General features: G+C 37.4%; 1 protein-coding gene across 4 annotated transcripts in view; it reads right to left on the bottom strand.

The window, feature by feature from the left end:
* Positions 1–16,823: 16,823 nt before the first annotated feature.
* CDH8 (cadherin 8) overlaps positions 16,824–19,934 on the bottom strand; it is a 377,915-nt gene continuing 374,804 nt past the window's right edge. For all 4 annotated transcript variants that reach the window (XM_059152871.1, XM_059152873.1, XM_059152869.1 and 1 more), the window contains 2 exons: positions 19,013–19,264; positions 16,824–17,629 (listed from right to left, as the gene is read on the bottom strand). In XM_059152871.1, the coding sequence (XP_059008854.1) occupies positions 17,136–17,629; positions 19,013–19,264 (746 nt within the window). In that variant the 3' untranslated portion in view covers positions 16,824–17,135. The remainder of the gene's footprint in view (positions 17,630–19,012; positions 19,265–19,934) is intronic.

Here is a 19,934-nt window from a genome sequence, read left to right as displayed (position 1 = left end):
GTAGCTGAACCTGTGGAGGTCCTGGTAGTGTGGTCCCCCGGAGAGGGTAGGGATGCCCTGCGTGCTAGCCCCAGTACCTTGCCTTGTACATCTCTTCTATCCAGCTATTCATTTGTATCCTTTGAAATATCCTTTCCCAATAGTCGGCAATAGAAAGTCAGCTGTTTTACTGCGTTTCGTATGCTGTTCTAACAAGTGATCAAACCGGTGGAGGGGGTGCTGGGAACTTCTGACTTAAGGCTGGTTGGTGAGAAGCACAGGTCACAAGCTAGACTCGCCATTATCATCTGAAGTGCAGGCAATCCTGTGGGACTGAGCGCTTAATCCGTGGATCTTCTGCTGTCTCCAGGTGGACAGCAGCAGGACTAAATTGGGTTGTACAGTTGGCGTCCACCTGAGACCTAAAAGGGTTGCTTAGTGCGGGGAATCACCCACGCATCTGGAGGACAGAAGCATTCGCTGAGGAGAGAAAAAAGGTTTTCCTTTATATCGACTATATTTCCTAAACTTGCATTATTTCTTTCATCCACTCATTTGGTTCATTCTACTTTGTTTAATTCACTCGACTGCCCTGTGCACTGACCAGAGTCACCAAGGAGAGAGTCAATGGGTATTTTTAGTCTGGATTCACCTAGATCACTGAGCTCCTTTGATCAAGTAGATGGCTCTTGAAACCTCTCTTCTCCTGTCCTCCAGGAAACCCCCTTCCCTTGGGCTTTCTTCTGTAGCCCTGCATTCACTCCCAGTTTTTCTCATCTTCTCTTCTGCTCCTTTAGTACAGTTCAGGGCCTTCTTTTATGCTGTTATTCACTGCGCCATCTCACTACCAAGTAGCACTTGTAGGGTGATGATACCTAGAATGACCTCTCCAAGAGGAAACTCGCTTTTATGCTCCAAACTTGGCTTTCTATCCACCTCCTCAATATCAGCACTTACATTCATCCTTCCATCAATCAACTAACAATAAAAAAATCCTGAATGATTTGCCACCTATCTATCCACTTTCACCTCTTGTTAAATTCCCCATGTCCCACTACAGACTTACTACCCTCTTCTTGTCTTTCTTCGGATTATTCAAACACTTTCCCAATTTCGGGGCTTTCTACCCATGACTCGGCCTTACCCATCCTTATTTCTCTGTTGACCTGGTTAACTTCTTCTTGCCCTTGAAGGTTTGCTGAAATGCCATTTTGCTTGTTGGAGGACTTTCCCAATCACCCGATGAAGTTGGGCTCTCTTATTATTTTCTTTCATAGATCCTTAAAATGTTTCTTCAGCGTACTTCAGAACTCTTTATGTCTTCGAGTGTCTCCAAATGATTTAGAAAAATATTTCTCCTCCAGGCGATGGATTGCAAAAAGGCATCTGCTCTGTGTGAACAAGTAATACTCTTTCCTCCCAGTTGGCACAGTTTGACCCCATGACCATGGCAGGCCTGTGCAGGCTCAATTTCTGCCTCCAATTGTGTCCCTTTGCCTGGACACTTTGTGCAGGATACTTGTGCAGCCTTACACTGCCAACCAGAAAACACTTTCCACAATATTTAAACATGTATTAAAATTTTATATACATTTAAAATATATGCGTACATATGTACTATATATAAATTCGTATGTGTGTGTATATACATTTATGTGCACATTTAAGCTATTGCTTCCTACCCCCTAACACACTCTGACAGAACTAAGAAGACAGTAACCATATCATTGTCATTAGCTAGTGTGTACTTAGAACTTAGTATAACCTCTAGCAAATGAAAGAACCCAATACATAGCAGCTGAATAAGCAGTTATATAACAGGTAGAATTTTTTCTTTTTTTTTTTTATATGGTAGACAGGTTTTACAAAAGTTTTCTGCACCACAGTTAGAGAATTATTTCATATACATATCTCCACATCCCCTTCCAAGAAAGATAATTTAATATACTATATATCCTCATATCTTGGGCCATGTGTATGCCTTTTTTTCTGTCAGGTGTGTTCAGAAAATGTTTTCACCTCCCCGTAGTTGAGGATAACGGAAGTTCACAAGCATGGCAAGTGTGATGCCATGGTTATTACCTACATCATAAGTATAGAAACATTGAAAAATTCTTGATTGTTCAATTGAATTTGATTGATTGGACTGAATCATACTGAATTTTGTAGTAGCAAAGAAGAATTCTCCAAATGCATGTGTAGGAAGTAAGGGTAAGCTGGAAAATACTGCTCCTAAACTAGCTGTCTGGTAGATGTTACGGAAGTCCCAACAAGAAGTGACAGAATTTCCTAAATTGTTCATAGGTAATGATATTGCTGGAGGTGATAGAAAATTGAAGGCTAAGGATTCCAGGAAAATTGAGGGGAATATTTTGATGGTATTTGGAAGTAGAGCTTTGCAAAGTGCACCAGTGGAGGTGATTGGAGAATTTTGCAGAAACCTTATCACTGCACATCAGTCATCATGTTTCTGGGCTCCTGCCAGAAATGCCATCTGATGGCACTTAACCAACATCCATGGACTATCAATGTCAGGCTATGTAATCCAGTGAAAATATAATTTTGGCCAAGTTACTTTATATGTAAGAGTCTCAATTTCTTAATTTGTAGAATTATGATAAAAGTAGCACTTATTTCATTGACATCTTCTACAAACATGTGAAAACAACATCCCATAATGCCTAATCAATAAACAGTTTAACAGTTTTCTACTTTCTTTGTTCTTGATTACTTATTTTCATGTCCTTATTCTTTCCTCTGGTAAGTAATGAGATTCTACAAAATCAAAGAGAACTACCACTTTTCTCATCTTATTAAAAATTTTGAGTTAAATTTTTACTTAATTTGAGTATGGTTGACCGAGGATGTTACATTATTTTCAGGTGTACACCATAATGTCCAACTTCTCTACATATTGTGCCATGTCCCCATAAGTGTAACGACCATATATCACCATGGGACACTATTACCATATCATTTAATATTATCACTATGCTGTGTTGTTTATTCCCATGACTTATTCATTCCATAACTGGAAGTGTGTATCTCTCATTCCCCTTTACTCTGTTAATGCCCTTACCCTACTCCCCTCTGACAAGCATAAGTTTGTTCTCTGTATTTAAGGTCTAATTCTACTTTTTTCTTTGTGGATTCACAAACTTGTTTTGTTTATTAGATTCCACATATAAATGAAATCACATGGTATTTGGCTTTCTCAGTCTGACTTATTTCAGTTAGCATACTACACTTTAGGTCTATGTATGTTGTCATCAAATGACAAGAGCTCCTCTTTTTGTACAGCTGCATAATATTCATATAGATATATGCATATAGATATATAGATTTATAGATATATAGATATAGGTAGTATGTGTGTATGCGTGTATGTATGTATATATATATGTGTGTGTATATATATATGCCAAATCTTTCTTACCCATTTATCTATTGACATAATGAATTATACAGTTACATAATATTCTATTATGTATACATGGCATACATTTCTTACCATTCATCTCTTGACAGACACTTAGGAACGAACACTTTTCTTGGCCATGGTTCCTGTCTCCTATCCTACAAATAAAACGTCACCTCTCCACGTTCTTGTAACTTTATTCTCATTGTCCAGTCAGGACCAGGAATGTTAGTGGGTTCATTTCTGTGGTTAGCTTTGGGGTTTTTGACAGCCCAGTTGGTTACTCAGTTTCAGAGTAGAGAGAAGAATAGAATGTAGTGGTCAGAGTGTGACATTAGAGAAGGTTGGGCCATGAGTTAGTCAGCAAACGAGGTCACAAAGGAGATAATCAGAAAAATAGGCATGAGGCTACTTTAGAGTAGGATCAAGAAAAGTTACTGCTCCTTATTAGTTTCTTTACTGTGGGTGAGAACAAGTCCCTTTAGTTTTTAGTAAGGCCATGGAGTGAACATTTGTGGTTATAAGGAAGCTGGGTGGTTAGAAGAGACAATTTCAAATCCCTTAACTTTGTACCACTTAGCACATTCTCTCTTAATTGATCAGAAGGATTTAACATGTTTGAGTATGGTGATAAGTAGGTGGGCACAATGTGGGCGATTGGTTTAATGATCGTGTGTATACATGCCTTTCTGTATACAGAGCAACTAACTCATTTAGGAAACAATCTTGAATGCATCTTCATCACTACCCATAAGTGCTCTTGTAAAAGTGTTTATAATTCTTCATTGAGAATCTCGGTGCTGGACATGTGCCAGTTTTCTGCACTATCAGCATTGGATAAAAGATCATTTAGCAGTGATTATAAAACCACCATGAATTTTAAAAAGCTGGCAAAATTAGTTTCTACCTTCCACAATCCTAGAATTTATAAGCCTAACTTATGTGAATAACAGACTCTAAGAGACTACTGCTCCATCTACTCAACATAGACCTTTCGGGAACATTCCAGAAGGTAGAAGTACTGTGATATGGAAACACGTCTTTCTACTGCAAATATCAATAGTATTGAACTTTATTTCTTGTAGCTTTTCAAGTCCGTCATATGGTAGCAAAGACAACTTAGAAATACCTGCATTCCTATATATAAATGATCTCTCTGAAATTGTAGACAATGTTACAGATCAAAAGCTATGTGTCCTTTTTGCACAGAAGTGAGTATTCTGGTATTATCTTTACCCTATTAAGAAAATTTCAAAATGACTTTTCTACCTTTTTTTTTTCATGGAGTTCTATTGGACATATTTAAATGTACAGCTTTTTAAATGAAATATATCAGCTTATAAACTATAAGAAAGGTAGAGGGCACCTGGCTGGCTCAGTTGGTAGTCCATGACTCTTAATCTCAGGATGCTGAATTTAAACCCCACATTGAGTGTAGAGACTACTTAAAAATAAAATCTTTAAAAATAAATAAAGAAAGAAAATAAAATACAAGAAGGGAAATTTGAAAGATGTTGAGCAAAACTGTTCATGAAGATTTTCAGCCAAAAAAAAAAAAAAAAGTTTCCTTCAAGTGTAGTTTACCTGAAATTTCAACACATATAACAAGTTTTGGAGGATTAAAAGCAAATGGTGGGCACAGTGGTGGTGGGGAGTGTGTGACACTGCTCATGGATGTTTCTCTTCATCCCCTCCATTAGCAGCAATCGGACAGTGTTCTGTGAAGTGCTATTTAAAAGCAAGTGATGTACTATAGTTCTCTTCATTTTACAGAGGATGACCATGAACTCAAGAAAGACAATTGAATGTTTAAAGGCATACAATGTAAAAACTGTCCCATATGAGTCTTTTTTCCCTCAAAGTACTCAATCATTTCTATGTTCAATAAATACGATCGAGGTCAAATTAGGTTAATACTCTATTAGACCTTCCCCCATAACTATTTTCATCTAAAGACAATGTAGATGTTGAACTGGTTTAAATATTTTTCATCTCCAACATTTGAACCTTTGAGGACTATTTTCTTTATCTATAAAATAATGCACTCTCTACCCTTTTCACCTTTATCAGAACTTCTGCCGAACTACTGGGTTGTTCATATCTGACCTTGCGATCACATACCCACCACTGAAAATGGAACCTGGGAGATAAATGTAATGTGTGAAGTCGAGTGCCAGTGGGAAGAGCATTTCTGGATATTTTCAGCAAAGGAGATTAAGAGGGAGAATTGTGTCCTGAAAAGCAAAGGGAGAAGAGTTTTAATGAGTAAGTGGAATGGATTTTGCAGGCATGGAGGTCATCCTTTAATATAATGAGTCCTCTTTTTTCACTGTAGCCTTTTCCATCAGCCTGGAAGTTTCTTTTTTGGGGGACTCTGTTCTATCAAGACGTAGTGCCTAATAAGCTCTACAAATATGTATTGACTCCACCAAAAAATATTAAAAGAGAAAATGATTAGGAAGCCATTTAAGTTAGTAGCAGAACAATGGGTACTTAAATGTGGTATTTTGGGAAGTTTATTTGATAATAGAAAATTTTAAAGATTGAGGGGAGAAAAGATTAGAGATCAAGACACTCCAGTAGACCATTGAAATAGCCCTATGGAAGGTAATTGATTACAGTCCCTCTCTCCTAAATAAGGAAGGAAGCCTAACAAGTTTGCTTCTTGCACATGGTTTTCTCTAGTTATTATGACCTTCCTTGCACTTCTTCTTTCCTGAATGTCGATTGACTTGACAGCTTCCCCACATTTTATCACTTCCTTAGATACTGTCCTATGTAGTAGGTCACATCACCTAATTATCTCCATGTGTTAAATTTCTTTCTTCAATTATCTCTGTGTGAATAAGGTCTAGGATTTATTGTACTGTTTTATTCCTAATTACACTTATCACAGAGCCATATGCAGTATAGATGTTCAAGAAGTAGAAGATGGTAGCCTTAATATGTCTCCATCAAGAAGAAAGGGATTAGATTAGATTTGACCATATCCTTTCACTTCTTAAATATCCTGTTTGTTGATTCCAGTAGAAATGCTCATATTCTATTTCACCACGTAGATGTATCTGCAAAGATGAAGTTGGTGTTTGAGTAAAACAAAACAAAACAAGAACATAATTACAGTTGAGAAATCCTATGATGAATTAAGAAGTTGTCATTACAGTAGGATTTCTAAGAGTCTTTAGTTTGTGAATGTGGATTGTGACCCTCTAAGAAGGGGATGGGTAGTCTGGACATTTCACTAAATGTGAGATATACTTGAAAATATGACTTTTAGACAGAATACTTATTAAAAGGGTAAGAGTTCCTGTTCTGTACAACAAAGTCCATAGGTGGGAGTTTCCATGTATGTCTGGACTCCTTAGCATGCATGAAGTTTGCTAACCAGACCACTCAACCTATTTCTGTTGCTCCCTTTCCTCTATCTGATGCTGAGTCCAAGATATCCATTGTTTATTGTATTCCCTAAGCACATTTATATTACTTAAGTTCTTATTTTTATTTATGTATTCATTTACTTTTATGAACCTCAAGTGAAAGTAGTTGAGCCATTCTTTCTTCTCCCATAGTGCAATAATAAATATGCTCTGTGAAATGTATATTTGTGTGGCTGTGTTTCCAGTTAATACAGATGTTATTCTGCCATAAAGTTCATTCTGTATTTTTGTCTTTTCACTTGACATTGTTTTCAAAATAGATATATGTTGGCTTATGTGCATTTATTTTATTACTTCTAAAGTCCCCATAGTAACCCTTGGTATTTATTAAATAATCATAATTAGTATTTATTCTATTTATTTTCTTTGTATAGATGAATATAGTGTCTTCAGCATCTTGGATTTTTTGTTTTGTTTTGTTTTGTTTTTTAAAGAACAAATAACGTCGGGTGTATTGACTTTGGTATTTCAGAGCAGGATCACAAGATAGATGAAGTAGATGAAGTAGATGAAGCTTCTCATTTTTAATATTTTCACCAACATTTAGCTGTCTCCATGCTTTTAGAGCCTATGAATTTACAGTAATAGCTTACTGTTTCTACGTTTGTATTTTTTGTCATACTAAGTTTGATTACTGGCCAGGGTACTTGAATACGTTTCTGCACCTGCAACAGGAATGCCATAGTTTGTTTGTTTGTTTTTAATTTCTTTTGATTTTTGTTTTCTTGGTTTATTTTTACAGGTTGGTAGCAAGTCCTTCTTATCTGGTAGTGCAAAGAATGTATTAGCCTTATTTCAATGATTTTATATTAAAAAGTGGAGCTCAGTAAATACTAAAATTGAATTTGAAAGACAATTTGATTTGATCACAAAATTCTACTCTAATTTTGACTGCAATGGAATAGCAGTTATAGATTAATGTTTTAAATCATTGACACATTTAACATTTTAAATTCTTCTATTTTAAATCTATACTGATAAACTCTCTGGTTAGTCGTTAATTAATAATTGTTTTATTAATTTTATTGTTTTAGTAATTAGTTTTATTCTGATAATTTTTCTTTGTTTATGGCAATATCTTCTGCAAATATGGACACATTTATCTTTTCCCCCCATAAATCTTAATTTTTTATTTCTGTTATTCCTTTTCCTTGTGCAATGGTGGTAGCCAAGACTTCCAGTATTATACTGAACCAAAGCAGTGAGCCATTCTTTTCTTATCTCCATATTAAGAGAGTATACCTCATAAATTATCTATTAACTATTTCAGTTGCTACTAAAATTGGATAGATTGTCCTTCATCAATTTAAGGAAGTTCCCATCTGTGCTTATTACATATTTGTCTGGGTTTTTTTTTGGGGGGGTATGAATATTCAGGTCATGAACTGTCTTGGACTTTTTTTAATGCATCTATTGAAATGTTCATTAATAATTTCACTTTTTTATTATTTTTAAAAGATTTCATTTATTTATTTGACAGAAATCACAAGTAGGCAGAGAGAGAGAAGAGGAAGCAGGCAGGCTCCCTGCTGAGCAGAGAGCCCGATGCAGGGCTCCATGCCAGGACCCTGAGATCATGACCTGAGCCAAAGGCAGAGGTTTAACCTACTGAGCCACCCAGGTGCCCCTATAGTTTTATTTTTGATATTCCATTAAATAATATTAAGTTATATTCTTAGGATGAACCATGTTAAAGTAAGGGGCATTACTTATTAATATACATTAGATTGCACTGTTATTTCTATAGGGAAAATATATAGGTCTGTGATTTTCAATATTTGGCTTATCTCTGCCAGGTTTTAGGATGCACTCTGCTCTAGGCTCTTGCTTTTCACTTGTGATATTATCTTAGCCTATTTGTCCCATCTCTCACCATAGTGACTAAACCAAATAGCTTTTTCTACATGGTGTAGTTCAATAAATATTTTTCTATCTTTTCCTGAAGTCACAAACATTAATTATTTTGATACCATATTCTTATAGCAATTTGGAAGTGCAAAAACATCTATATCAGAACACAGTGCTATGATTTAAAAAAAAAAAAAAAAAAGTGTGTCATGCTACTACAGAAGACTGGAAATTCCCAAGGAGAGGGATTGAATCTTATCATCTTTGACCAACCCCCATGACATCTAGTATAGGGCTTATAACATAATAAAGGCTTAACAAAGAAGGTGCATCCTTTTCAATTTGTTTTTTATGTAAGAATTTCTTATACTTATTTTGTATGGTTCCCTCCAGTCTGATAGCACTTCAATTAAATGCACCCAACATCTTCTAAAAGCCAATCTCCTCAACTTCCAAACAGCCAGATGAACTTTATCAGTAAGTGGCAATAAACAAAACAAGACTTTTGAGTCTGTGTTTTTTTTTTTTCCCTGATACATATATGTTAAAATAACTTAACCACCAAAGACTAAACCACTTCTTCCCTTGCAAATTACTGTTCAGTCCAGAAAGAAAGGATGCAGCTCAGGAATGCTTTATGGATAACATATGATGTTTTTATACAAAGTTGCATAGACCATTTCCCCCACTTTAAGATAATTTTAGATAAATACTTCAGACTATCACTCCTCATTTCCATTAAAAAACATGAGTCAATGCATCTTACTCCAGCCAAGAATGAACTCACTAATATGGGGCCTTTTTATTTTTCCCATCTCTAGAAAGCTAAAAAAAATAAATAAAATCAGTCTGGCTGGACTTTTTCTGCCTGAGACTAATCATGTCACTTTTGACTTGTATTGATTAAAGTATTGATATACAGAAGAATCAAAATGTGGCAACACTTTCTCAAAGCCCCTTATACATGCCATCTAGGAAGTTCTAAGTGACTCTGTTTTAGAGAGAGCCTGTGCACAAATGTGTGCAGGGGGGAGGTGCAGAGGGAGAAGGAGACTCCCCACGGAGCAGGGAGCCTGACGCAGAGTTAGATCCCAGATCCCTGAGCCAAAGTTAGACTCTTAACCAACTGAGCCATCCAGGGGCCCCTAAGTGACTCTAGTTTCTGTTATCCCTTCTGTTGTAGATAGAGGAGTCAGGATGTCTGTTTTTGATAACTAGACCCTCTCCCAGTCTCCCCAGTCCCTCTAAATGGCCCCACTAATTACATAGTTGCTGAAAAACTTCAGAAGCTACCCCTTAGATCGGCCTTTCCTTCATCTTGCACACCCAGTGCCGTTGCCAGTACTGCTAGTATTATATCCAGAGTATATCTGGATTCAGTTTCCTCCATTTCTAATGTCCCCTCAGTAGTCAAAACTAAAATAACCTCGTGCTTGGGAAACCTATCTAGGTTTCCCGCTTTCATCTTTATCTCCTATAATCCATTTCCATTTGAGAACAGAGTGATTATTTTATTTTATTTTATTTATTGTTTTTTTATTATTTATTTGACAGAGAGATCACAAGTAGGCAGAGAGGCAGGCAGAGAGAGAGGGGGAAGCAGGCTTCCTGCAAAGCAGAGAGCCCGATGCCGGGCTCGATCCCAGGACCCTGAGGCAGAGGCTTAACTCACTGAGCCACCCAGGCACCCCCAGAGTGATCCTCTTAAATATATAGGCCAGATTGTGTCATCTCCTTGCTTTTAGATCCCGTCAATCACATCCTGTCTGACATGAAGTAAATCTGAGCTTCTTGCCCTGGGTGAGAAGGACTTGGATGACATGGTCTCCGACTCCTCTCCACATCATATTTTGCCACTTCTACCCTCATCCAGTATGATCTGTGCCAGTATTTCTTGTGTATGTCCACTGGTTTAGGACAGCACAACAAGGAACACACTTTCCCAAGACTCTTGATGGGTTTCCTTTTCTCACAGCAACTTCATGTGGCAAATGGAATATCACCCTGTCCATTTTATGTAAAATATTTAATTTCCCATCTATTTGTGTTTTATCATATCATTTCCTTTTTTCTTATTTCTACTCATCTATATTTCTCCTCTGCCATGAGGCCATTGAAGAAACAGACCTCCCTGTCCTGCTGACTGCTGTATTCCCAGCACCCAGATTTGTGAGAAATCCAAGCAAGTATTTGTAAAATAAGGAAGGGTATTGGAAGTTCTGTTGCTTGGAGAATTCATGTGATAAAAAGCATGAGTAGTAAAGTCCACTGAGAGATCTCCTAGCCCAGCAGCATAATTCATTGTCAAGTGCCAGGATCCTAGTTTTACATTGCTTATTGATACTCCCACTCTATTGATAAGCTCTGACCATAACACAGTCTCTTGCAGGATACAGTGCACTGGCAGGGTTAGATATGAATTCTCTGTCCTTTGATAAAACTACCTGTTCATCTTTTCTGTAGCAGAGACAAACCTAATGTTTTACCATTCATTTGCTTGCTTCTATAATGTATCCAATTAGAGTCTATGTCTTAGAAAGGCAAGATAACTGTTTTACAATCATATCACAAATTTTGTAGAAAATAAATTTAGGAAGCTCTTTTTCCCCCTCCTTTTTTTTTTTTTTTTTTTTTTTTTTTTGGTTTATTTGCAGTATGGTTATTTATAGCTCTTCCCTTGACCCTAGATAAACCATTCACTTATGTAACAATTAGACTTCGCAAATACAGAATTGTTGTCAAAATTTAGAGGTTGAATTAAGAAAAAAAAAAATTAGGTGGGAAGTTGTAATTAGGAAAACATATATGAGGAAGAAAGAATGATCACAAGTTCCAAATTCTTGGGTTCAATTAGAAAATAATTGTTCACATCTGCCCCATATTTATGAAGACTCACGGGATGGTTCTGGATAGCTTTGCATGTGCAGAGGAGATCAGAAGGAATTAAGATTTATCTTCAGTGATCTCTTATTTTCTTTTGTTATTTGATATTGAGGTTCATTGAAGCCTTTGTTTTCTACAGTTTTTCTCCTCAGACAGCATCCTGTGCTATAACTTCTAACAACCCTTCTTCTGTCATTTATGGAGAGATAACTATCTACTAATAAAAGTACCTGGGGGAGATAATACACTGAGGATGTGTGTCAGATGATGGCAGGTAGCTCAAGCTGGAAGAAGAGTGCCCCAGATATTGACTCTTCCAGAAAATGTCCATTAGCCTGGTGACCTAGATTCAGCTCATGTAAATAAAGTGGGAGGGGTGGTGCATATACACAAAAACACAACTTCGGGATCCTGGTAGTAAGCAAGAAGGCCAGAGTTCAATTCCTGTCTCTCCTACTTCTTTGATGAGTAATTTCGCCCTGAAAAATTCCTTAACATATCTCTTTGCCTTGTTTTTCACACCCACAAAACACACTACGATTTAGGCACACCTGGCGTGTCCTATGAGGAATATTCTAAAGGTCCAGAATCTGTAATGTCATCTTTTTGTAATTTCTCCCTCTGAGCTTCGGAGGTTTGAAAAGCTGTGATTTCTGCTCCACTCACTCTTTCATTCCCATCTTTTTTGGAGACTCTGTGAAGACTTGAGTGATCCTGCTCAGTCACTTACTTTTTCTGCCGTTCTCCCGTATCTACATAACTTGGTTTCTGTTTCTTATCATTGCAAGCTTTACATTAGAATTACAGAGAATGCTGTTTAGTTGAAAGTTATGGGCTTTAATGTCAGACCAATCGAAGTTTAAACCTAGACTCAAAATGTTATTTACAAGACCAGAGAGAGGGGATGTTTTGACAGTTAGGTTAGACGAGGTTCGTTAGCTCATTCATTTATAAAAGAAAGAATACGTTTTGAGATGCCATCTCCTTTAATCTTGCTGTACCAAATATAGAGCTTATTTCCTGAGATGGTTGATGTTCAATATATGTAGGAGACACAATTCTTTTCTTGAAGAAAGTGGATCAAGTCAGGGAGATTTTAAATTGCATGGCCCCCTTAATTTTAGGATTGGGTCATAAACACTAGGACTAGATTATCTTTAATATAAAGAGTATATCATGTAAACAAAAACAAGCAAAAAACAGTATATTATGTCATATATATATATATATATATATATATATATATTGACCAAGAAGAAAATAATAAAAATGAGTCGCTACTTTAATGATAGAATTTCTCTCTTCCACAATCACCAAATGAGCAGTAACCACAGTGGCAACAATAGGTGTACACTGTTTGGTTAGCTGAGAAACTTTGTCTAGAAAATAAAACAGTGCTGGAATTGAGAGAAATAAAAGTATGCTAAAAACTATTATGTTGAAAACACATCTACAATTATTTTCTCCATGAAAACAGAATAATACAAAAACATCTTAGTCTAGCCTCACAATGTGATGTATTTCATTCTAGTCCCAGGTATTATGAGCTGTTATTTTGTTCTCAAATAAACACTTGCATGGAAAACTACTTACTTTTAATCCAATTTCTTTCCAATTTGAGGTTAGATTCATAGAAAATAAGGAGACACCCTTCCAGGATTTTGGTAGTGTGGGATTGTGGGATGGAAAATGACAAATATAAAATTAACCCCAGTAGCTTTATTAGGCATATGTGTGTATATAAATAGAAATATAAACATATATTCTTTTTCCATGTTGATATTCAGGTTTAAATTGTGCATTTATATAGCTTTTATAGTGATGCCCACTGTTACCTTATCTTTTTGACTGACAATGATGGGATTTCAGTCATGCTCAGCCTTTCCAACAGTGCCAGTGATGGGATTTTTTGAAATCTTATTACTGGTTGCACTGTCCTGATCTCAGATGGAACTTTCAATCAAAAAGGCAATCAGAAGGTTATACATTCGTGAGATTCCCTGCAAAGCCAGTGATCGCATAATACAACTTGTTGGAAGGGCCTACTTGCCTCCAGTCCTTATGTGGCTATAAAGAGTAATTGGCTACTTAGCTCCCAGCACCCGCTTTTCCGTCTCCAAACCACAGCACAGCCCAAAACTCTGTTGAGTCTCAGTGTGGAATCTGGCTGCTCCTAGGAGATTTCCAGATCTCATGCAGAGACTTTTCTTCCTTTAAGCATCTGATTAAGGAAACTCTCCAAAAAACACATTTGGCTCTTTCGAAGCATCCTGATTCCACTGGTGATGCCAGGGGATCTAAGTTTTCTTTTCTTTTATATATATGCAAATGCTTACCCACACCATTTTCCAAAGCATGTTCACTGTCAAACTTATATTTCAGAAATCACAATTCTGTGTAGCCAGGTTAATACTTGAGTATAATTTCTAGAATATTTTAATCATCCTATCATAAAGTATTCTTAATTTTATAATAACTGTACTCGTAACAAGGTTTCGTAAGGAGTATCCTCTTAATACTCGATAGTATACGTACATGAATTATTTTTTATTAGAGATATTTTTGTAATTTGATTTGCACAAATAATAGACAGGGCTGAGGTTGAATTGATTCCATGTGGTGTCCAATCACCCAGGAATGCATCAGTTCCCCAGACAGGACCTTTGAGTTGTGAGGTAGCAGAGGGAGAGAAGTTTGTCTCACTTGGCTCCCACTCAACAGTTCTCTTCCTTGAGGCAGAGAAACCTCACACAGGACTAAGGTTCAAGAATGGTCAATGACTAATAGTTAGGACCCAATAAAGACCTACAGTTACATTTAAATGCCCGTGGAATGAATAAGCATTTTATTTGAAAAATAGCCGCACGTGTGTTTATAAGAGATAGGTCAGTATTGCTGCGAGAGAAAACAACGTAGAGACAAAAATAGTCACTTTGATTAGGTTAAGAAAATGAAATGTCTTATTTAAAGAGCTAAGCATCGGGTACTCAAATCCTGAAAAAGGCTGGGAATCCCATCACTATCTTAGAGGCTGAGGAAGTCCTAACAACTCTATTGCCAAAATACGAAGTGCTTAACACAAGGGGTGGGTGGGTGTGTGTGCTTAACACAAGGGGTGGGTGGGTGTGTGCGCATGCAGGTACCAGCATTCATGACTCAGACCTTTATTTAAATGCAGGGTACTATTGAACACAGTGTTATTTACTTGACTCCATATTACAAAACCTTAAAGGGTCTTTAAAAGCACAAAATGCTAGCGTTGTGGCTAAGTAAATTGCCAAGAGATTAACACTTTCATTCTCCCTTCCTGGGCAAAGTAAAATTTGAGGTAAGTTTTAGGCAATTAGTATGTGAGACATCCTCTTCTGCCCACAGAAACCACCATATAAATATTGCCCTGCTCTTCCCAGGCAAGCCCAAGCCAAGGACTGAGACCCCAACTACTTTCTCCCCAATAAGAGATCCCTCATTGGGCGGTCTTTGACTCAGAACCCCTTTGGCAGTAGTTGGTCAGATCTGTTTTGCAGTTTAGATCTCTGTTGCCAAATCCTGGTCACTGATCACTTTACCTCTACAAGTCTTAGATCTGTATCCCTGTCTGAAGTCTTACCCTGCTCATTCCTGCTTCCTTTTTCTTTTACTCTTAACTCCGTTTCAGCTTCTGCTGTCGGGAGGACCCCACCGACACAGCTGGACTAGCCTTCCCATACACAAAGTTCCTTTAATGTTCTCGCTGGTACCTTCTTGTGTGATCTCCGCCAGGTCATTTCACTTCTCCGCTTCTTTATAATAAAGACTCTTAGAAATCCAAGTGATCCCTTGGGATGATTTAGTTGAACATTCTAGAATTCTAATTAGAGGTGGTGTCTCTCTTAACAGATCTTCATTTGATTAGAAAAGAAAAGTGACAACAAAGGTATTTATAAAAATATATTTCACAAAGTAGGAAACAATACAGGAGTTTCTCTGAATACAATACATGAAGTAAATAAACAATATTGCATTAAAGCAAAGTAGAAAATTAAAATGATCTGCATGTAGTACTTGATTTTTATCATACATTTTCTACTTCTACATGGCGGGATTGTGTTACAAATGGAATATGCTCACATCTTCTAGTGCTGTTCGTTTTTTGGAGTCTAAGACGTTCTGTGTATCACCATGAAGATCAGGGAGAGAAGGACTAAAAACAAAAGCAGTAAAATTATGTACAAACCAGTTCCTGCTCTAAAACAGGGGGGGGGGGGGGAGGGCCGGGGGGACTTGAAGCATGTTTATTGGGCAGGGCATTGTGTAGGTATCTAAAAGTCTAGAGTTTAAATAGTCACAGGAATCAATATACTTCCAGATGTTTGTGCTTGTAGTAAAAACACCAAATACTAGGATTATGAACAAAATAGAAAACAGTCCAAAAGTTTCTCTGGGAAAATGCTGCTCCTGCCATCACCAGCCACAGTAACACTTTCTACTCTAAAGAGACTATTAGCTCCCCCTTTAATAATATTGCCTGCCATACTCACCTCGTCGAAATGTACATGTATTAAACATTCATTGTGTATATATATATATATATATATATATATATTTATATAAAACAATCTAAAGGCTTATTAATGGATATAATTTAGGGTTTTTTTTCCCATATAGTCCCTTAATCTATAGATTACCAACCTTAATAAATAAAAGGATTAATGGACATCAATAAAATATTTATTTCGAGGATTAAACAAATAAATTCACGCGCTAGCAATAAAACCATCTGTCTCTTATGTAGTCCACTGTGTGATACAGTTGATCTTTGTGTCCTTGTGGAAGAAGATGAAGTGGAGGGAACGAGTAATCCTGTTTCCAGAAAACAAGCCTGTTTGAATGGGATTTCTCTCCTCCCACCACTGAGTTGGCAATCCCCACCCTGGAATGGATTACAAACATGTGAATATTTTAAGGCTTGACACAATATTTAAAGATGCTATTTCAGTCTCTGATGAGTGGGGCCAACAGTTATGTACAATGTGTGGTCACCGTACCGTATAATCTAGGAGGCCTCCCAAAACTCCAAAAAGTCACCATGTACAGCGGACCAAGTATTGCTTTATCATTTGTGGCGGGATCCTTATTGGTGAAGGGGAAAAAAACCATTTGCATTTATAAAAATCCTTGCAGAAGACACGTATCAGCAGCACATTTCTTGCAGGTCCATTTTTCTAAGAAAGCACCTTTTAATTTGGATTTTTTTCCTCTTTTTTTTTTAGAAAAAAAAAAACCATCTCTCTAAGGATTAGCCAGGATCCCAATCTTTGTCTGTGGTGGTTAGGTACATATCAAATATCCAAAGACTTCTAGACACTCCACATACTTTAATTCACACTCCACAAGATTTATAACCTCCTAACATATACTTTTTATTTTTATTATTAATTTTTGGTTCAACATTGAAATGTAGTTGAGTTTATAGATGATTGGTGCTAAACTTGCCTCTAAAACAAATAGCCACATTGGTTGTATCTAAGGGGTGTGACCCTAGAATATTACAGAATGCTCAGTTCCACTGATTCATTTATAATCCACTGTCAAGTTTCTTTGTCACTTTCACCAACAGAGTAGAGTTCTCCCAGTCTCTTAAAGCGGGGACCCCAGTCACTGAGGTAGTCAAAATTCTGGTCTGAGTCTGAGGTGGTGGACTCCAAGGAGCTGAGGGAGCCAGCCACAGACCCTCGGCCTTCATAACCATAAATCTGAATGGAGTCATATGGCGGGGCAGTGGGGTCATTATCTGCCTCATGTAGACGCACATTTATAAATTCATCGACATCAACACCGTTGGGAACAGGAGCAAGCCCTTGCCTTGGCATAAACTGCAAATCTGGTTTAATATCCTTACGGGGCAAAAATCCATTAATTCCATCTGGGTTTTGTAGAGTCGCAATATCAAAAGCCTCCGTGTCTTCCTCCCCTCCTCCTTCATCGTCATAGCGGATGATGTTCTCTCGTACGTCTTCATCATCTTTAATAATTAAGGGCTCGTTTTTATGTCGCCGCAGAGTTACAAACAGCACCACGATGACTGGAGGCAAAAAAAAAAAAAAAAAAAAAAAAGTGAAATAACAATTAGCTTGACTTGCATATAATTTCACAAGCACCGCCTCGTGTATGTTAAGAGAGAGCGCCATTGCCTTAATAACATTCACGCGGGAATTAAGTTAGACACCTGTCTGAAGGATGGGGATTGGATTCTGAATGCATATGATTCCAGGCTGCTTCTGTGGACCAAATGGTGATGAGGCTAGGTTAAAAGAGTAAGTTTGCATCTATCCATGGTGAAAGCTGCATGTAATACTGTTAGAAGCTCTAGAATAAATGGCACAAAATAGAAAACAGCACAGATAAAATAACTAACTTGCTGTGGCTCTCAGGCAAGCCATTTAATAATATCCTTTGATTCCATGCCCTTCTTCTATAAAGAAAAGGAGCAGAGTTAATCATATCTAGTATATTTTGTGTCTTATCAGCTCTTCAAGACTCTCTCCAATCAAATAATCTTCATTCACAGATGAAGCGATATTATCAAGATGAACATGAAATGGGCATGGACAATTTCTCGTCTTGTGGGAAAGCTGGGACTCCTCTGTCTGGGAAGGTAAGCCTGTGGGTGGGGAAAGGGAAACAAGCTAAATCAAACTTCATGGGTTTTCATGGGGTAAAATAAGGCTAGAAATAATGTTAATCTGGACACTCGGTGAACGGGACAGGTGCAAATGGAAAGATAATAATAGACGTAGTCTTTACTTAAGGACAGGATAAGGTCTAATTTTCCTTGTGCATATCTTCCTACTCTAATCTCATTTTCATAAATAGATATTTTTAAGAGGAAATTTACAAAAAAATCTCTCCTTCATTTGCAATCTTCATTTTAATTTGATGTTGATATCAAGAATATAACTGAGGAACACAATGTAATTTTGAAAAAAAATTGCTTATTTGTTTTCTTTTTATCTCACCAAACTTTGTGTTTGGATGGACTCAGCAATCCAATCTGTACATTATTTAGGGAAAAAAAGAGTACTTTGGATACATGAGCACCTCCCATTGTAGTAAATTGGTGTACATCAGATCTGCAGGGCTTTTAATAGAATAGATGCTGTTGTAACCAGATAAATGTCCATTCCCACTTCCACCACCATTATATTCTCTCTTCACTGGTGATGGCGTTGAAAAAGGCACCAAGTTGTCCTTTCCAATTGGATGTGGGCTATCACAGAGCTTTTTTTTTTTTTTTTCCTTCACCCCTCCTTAGTGACGTCAAAGCTTGCAGACATGCAGGAAAGTACCTTTTCCCCAAAAGAATGCTGACCCCTGACTGGGGTTCAGATTTGCTTTGCTGTCCTATTTTATAGTCATTTATGAACCAGAAAAATGATGACCATTAAGTGATGAAGGCAATACGTACCTAGCAGCAAAATGATGCACGCTAATATGGCAATTAAGGCGCCCATACTGAGTCCAATCGGAAGGACATAAGCTTCGACATTGCAAGACTGGACAACACCGTCACTGCTGCAGCCACAGACCCGGATGGTCAGGGTGCTGGTGCTACTCAGAGGGGGATTCCCGCTATCACTGATTATGATTGGCAAGAGATAGACTTCTTGCTTCTGGCGGTTGAATCCATTATGCTTTGCCAAAATGCTGAGGGAATTATCTGGAAAAAGCGAAAATTAACAATAGTTTGCATCATTTCAAAATGGCTGCCCAGACAACGCTTGTTTTTCTAGCTCATAAATCCTCTGCAAAACACAAGACCATCCCAACTTCGCTGGACACTCAGGTTCTTTCTCCCCCTACCCTCGCCCCACTTCCCCAGCTGGCATGGACCAAAACATTCACACCCTGATATGTTGAATAAATGGGGCTCCATGATGAACTGAGAACATTTTACTATCACTTTGTAAATGCAGAAGATTTATTTTATAAAAATAATTTTCACCTGTCCTTTCAGAAAACACAGATCAACTCCTATCTCCATAAATAAGTTTATTTTTCTCTCATTTTTCCTGACAATGCAGAATTGACAGGACAGAATTTCACCACATATGAAAGGCGAGTTGAGGAGCCTCTGTATTTTTTTTTTAAATATTTTATTTATTTATTTGACAGAGAGAGAGAGAGAGATATCACAAGTAGGCAGAGAGGCAGGCAGAGAAAGAAGGGGGAAGCAGGCTCCCTGCTGAGCAGAGAGCCTGATGTGGGGCTCGATCCCAGGACCCTGAGATCATGACCTGAGCAGAGGCTTAACCCACTGAGCCACCCAGGTGCTCCCCTCTGTATTTTTTTTTTAACAGACTTTATTTATTTATTTGACACAGAGAGAC

This window comes from Mustela lutreola, chromosome 16, assembly GCF_030435805.1.
Source record: "Mustela lutreola isolate mMusLut2 chromosome 16, mMusLut2.pri, whole genome shotgun sequence".
Taxonomy (NCBI): Eukaryota; Metazoa; Chordata; class Mammalia; order Carnivora; family Mustelidae; genus Mustela; species Mustela lutreola.
This window is presented reverse-complemented; position numbering and strand designations above follow the sequence as displayed.